Here is a 3,485-nt window from a genome sequence, read left to right on the forward strand (position 1 = left end):
AATCAAAATTTGAAACACTTCAGACACAAAGAGAAGGATTAGGGAGATGGGTTGGGAATCAAGTGTAAGTCGAGAATGATAACTTTATGGGGAGTAGGAGACACTTAGTTGCAAGAACTTGGAAATGAGGAATGTTGGGAGTTGGGAGGGATCTTGGACTAGAGCAATGAGAAGTTCAATGAGTGGGACTAGGGTAAGCTTATCACCTAAAACTTGTTGTCAATGATTAAAGCTCTTTTGGAGGTCTAGGTTTTAGGAAGAACATGGTAAGAGTCAGGGTTTTGGAGTTTCTAAGAACTTTAGAACATGGAAAGGGATGAAGGATTCAGGGAACAAGTTAGAATAGGTCTCATGAAGATCGATATATGCAAGGACTGGGGTGCCATGTGAAATCAACATTAGGGGACTTGGTTTCAAGGTTCGAAGTTCACTTGGAGGCTCGTGATCTAGTGAGATATAGGGAGAGTGAGAATTAGGAACCTTGTAACTTAGTCCCTAGGTCCCAAGTCCACCCAAAGGGCCACAACTTAGGGAATAATAAGGGTCCCACAAACAAACACACACACTTAAGATTTTATTGAACCTTAGAAATCTTCAACATACGAGGGATTATAAAGGGATAACACAAGGCAAAAAATCAGATAAAATTCACAAAATATTGAAGGTCTTAGATGGATTTTATAATTTTTTTGAATTGGGTCCCAACAAAGTGCAAGCAAGTTAAGGTAATAGATTGAGTTGTTTGCTAGCTTTGATCCAAAAAAGTGTTGTTTGTACCAAATATCACCATAGAAGTGAGCCTAAGGCAGGGCAAAGTGACACCAAAGGGAAGGGTAAAATTGCATGGTTTTCAAATATAGACTCTTTTCCTCTACATAAAGAAAAAAAATAACACTCTAATCAAGAAGAACCAAAATTAAAATCACATTATTTATACAAATTGAGTTTTGCATAAAACATGTATAATTGAACAACAATAATATCAAAATTATAATCTAAAAAAAAAAATGATCAAGTGACTTGTAATCTATTAATAAAGTTAAATGATTCACAAGGAACTCACTAAAGATCAAATCTTGATGTTGTATCTATTATAAATGATTTTATTAAAATATATACTCTTTAATCGAGACATTAAATCGAAATAAATCCACTATTCTTAACATCTTATAATTCATACACCAATACCTAAAGTGCAAAAACATGACAAAATATTTACCCCAAAAAGAAAAGGAAAAAGAGGGAAAAAAGAGAGATAGCATTGTCTTGCCTTGGGAAACACTTTACCTTGCTTTATTGCTTTATATTCAATATGAGGTTTTTCCAAACAAATATATTACATTCAGTGTTTTTTTTTTTGCTTGCTCCGCATAATTCTGTAACGATCAACAAGGAGTAGGGATCTGCGACACCACGACTGAAAGCAATTTGCTAGAAGAAGAAAAAAGAAATCCAAGGTGTCTTATTTTAATTCATAAACCCTAGTTTTTAAACTTTGTTCAAAGCATAGAACTCAAACAATTTCTGTAAAGAGTGTACATTTTGCATTTACTGGTTTCACACGCGCTTTACATCGATTTGATTATTTGGGAAAGAAGCAAAAATATAGGAAATTCTCATTTTCGTTGTCTTTTCTGGTTTTAGACCGCGTTAATTTGATTTGTTTGAAGAAAAACCTGGAAAATCCTCGTTCTGTAATTCCTGCTTTTAGATGCGTGTTGCTTGATTCATTTTTATTTTTATTTGGAAATAAGCAAAAACCTAGAAAATTCTCACGTGTCTTGTAATTTCTGGTTGAATGTGCGGTTTACTTGATTGATTTTTAATTTTATTCGGAAAGAAGCAAAAACCTAGAAAATCCTCACGTGTCCTGTAGTTTCTGGTTGAATGTGTGTTTTACTAGGATTATTTGTTTTGGAAAGAGGGGAAAACCTGGAAAATACTTACGTCTTTTGTTTGTGAAAGATGTCGCGGAGGTACGATAGCAGGACAACAATCTTCTCACCGGAAGGGAGGCTGTATCAGGTTGAGTATGCGATGGAAGCCATCGGAAATGCGGGGGCGGCAGTGGGGATCCTCGCAAAGGATGGAGTAGTTCTCGCAGGGGAGAAGCGCGTGACGTCAAAGCTCCTTCAAACCTCCAAGTCCACCGAGAAAATGTACAAGATAGATGATCATGTGGCCTGCGCCGTGGCCGGAATTATGGCAGATGCCAACATCCTCATCAACACGGCTAGGGTTCATGCCCAGCGTTACACTTTTGCTTACCAAGAGCCCATTCCTGTTGAGCAGCTGGTTCAATCCCTTTGCGATACGAAGCAGGGGTACACTCAGTTTGGGGGACTTCGCCCCTTCGGGGTCTCCTTCTTGTTTGCTGGGTGGGATAAGAACTATGGCTTCCAGCTTTGCATGAGTGATCCAAGTGGCAACTACGGCGGATGGAAGGCTGCCAGCATTGGTGCCAACAACGCCACTGCGCAGTCCATGCTCAAGCAGGAATATAAGGAGGACATGTCCAGAGAAGAGGCGGCTGAGCTTGCACTTAAGGTCATCAGTAAAAGCATGGAGACCTCTGTCATCTCTCATGAGAAGGTGGAATTGGCTGAGATATTTTTAACTCCTTCTGGAGTCAAGTATCAAGTTTATGCCCCTGATGCTCTGGATAAACTGCTCCAAAAGGCCAACCTTACCCAGCCTGCACCTGAATCTTCTTGATGCTAATCAAACTGGGGTTGCTCGCTTTCAGTTTGGAAAGCTTTAGGTACAAAAATTGCATTTATATTTGAAAAGTAACTTGCCATAGTCATATAGAAACCGTTGTACCCATGTTACACAAAGACGGTTTCTAGTGCAGAATGGAAAAAAATGGAAGTATTAGTTTAAAAGTTTTGAATTATTGCTTTTAATATTCATCTTCCAATTATTGCAACAAACAGATTTGAGGCTTGAATCTAAATTAGCAATCTGATTTACAGCTTACTGTTTAAATATTAATCTTCTATTTTTAAATTGCTTTGACTTTTCACAATGCATTACCCGAGGCTTCTGCTATTTCTTTCTGGGCCTTACTCAGCTGTATGTTTTGGGATATCGTCTCTCCCATTTTGTGATATTCTAAAGTGCTAACATTGTAGGGATAACTTTTTCGCTTAGCTTCTTTTTAATCGTTATCAATTCTTAAATGTCAATTGGTAAGAAATTTGATCACGCTTGAGTATATTTAAGAGATTTTTCTTTCCTTACCATTGCATTTCGAAGTTGAGCGATCTATCATTTCTTAAGAAAACGCTCATATTTTTAAAGCATTGTACTACAACCTTGATTCCCTTACTTATAAGTTAATGAATCGTTACACATATTTACTCTTTTTGGACATATACTACTTATCTTATATAAATACACACACGTCTCAGGTACCAGGATATAATTTGATAGAGTAGATTATTTTCCCACTATTCTTATAAGATCATGCATTCTCACTTATT

The 3,485-nt window shown here is 37.2% G+C and overlaps 1 protein-coding gene across 1 annotated transcript; it reads left to right on the forward strand.

The window, feature by feature from the left end:
* Nucleotides 1-1,297: 1,297 nt before the first annotated feature.
* LOC131063742 (proteasome subunit alpha type-4) lies at nucleotides 1,298-3,009 on the forward strand. Its single transcript, XM_057997682.2, has 2 exons — nucleotides 1,298-1,457; nucleotides 1,966-3,009. The coding sequence occupies exon 2, from the start codon at nucleotides 1,966-1,968 to the stop codon at nucleotides 2,713-2,715; it is 750 nt and encodes a 249-aa protein (XP_057853665.1). The 5' UTR covers nucleotides 1,298-1,457; the 3' UTR covers nucleotides 2,716-3,009.
* The last annotated feature ends 476 nt before the right edge of the window (nucleotides 3,010-3,485 follow it).

The sequence above is a fragment of the Cryptomeria japonica genome, chromosome 4 (genome assembly GCF_030272615.1).
Source record: "Cryptomeria japonica chromosome 4, Sugi_1.0, whole genome shotgun sequence".
NCBI lineage: Eukaryota > Viridiplantae > Streptophyta > Pinopsida > Cupressales > Cupressaceae > Cryptomeria > Cryptomeria japonica.

Coding starts and splice junctions, on each gene's coding strand:
- LOC131063742 (XM_057997682.2), top strand. CDS start 1,966: ATGTCGCGGAGGTACGATAGCAGGACAACAATCTTCTCACCGGAAGGG.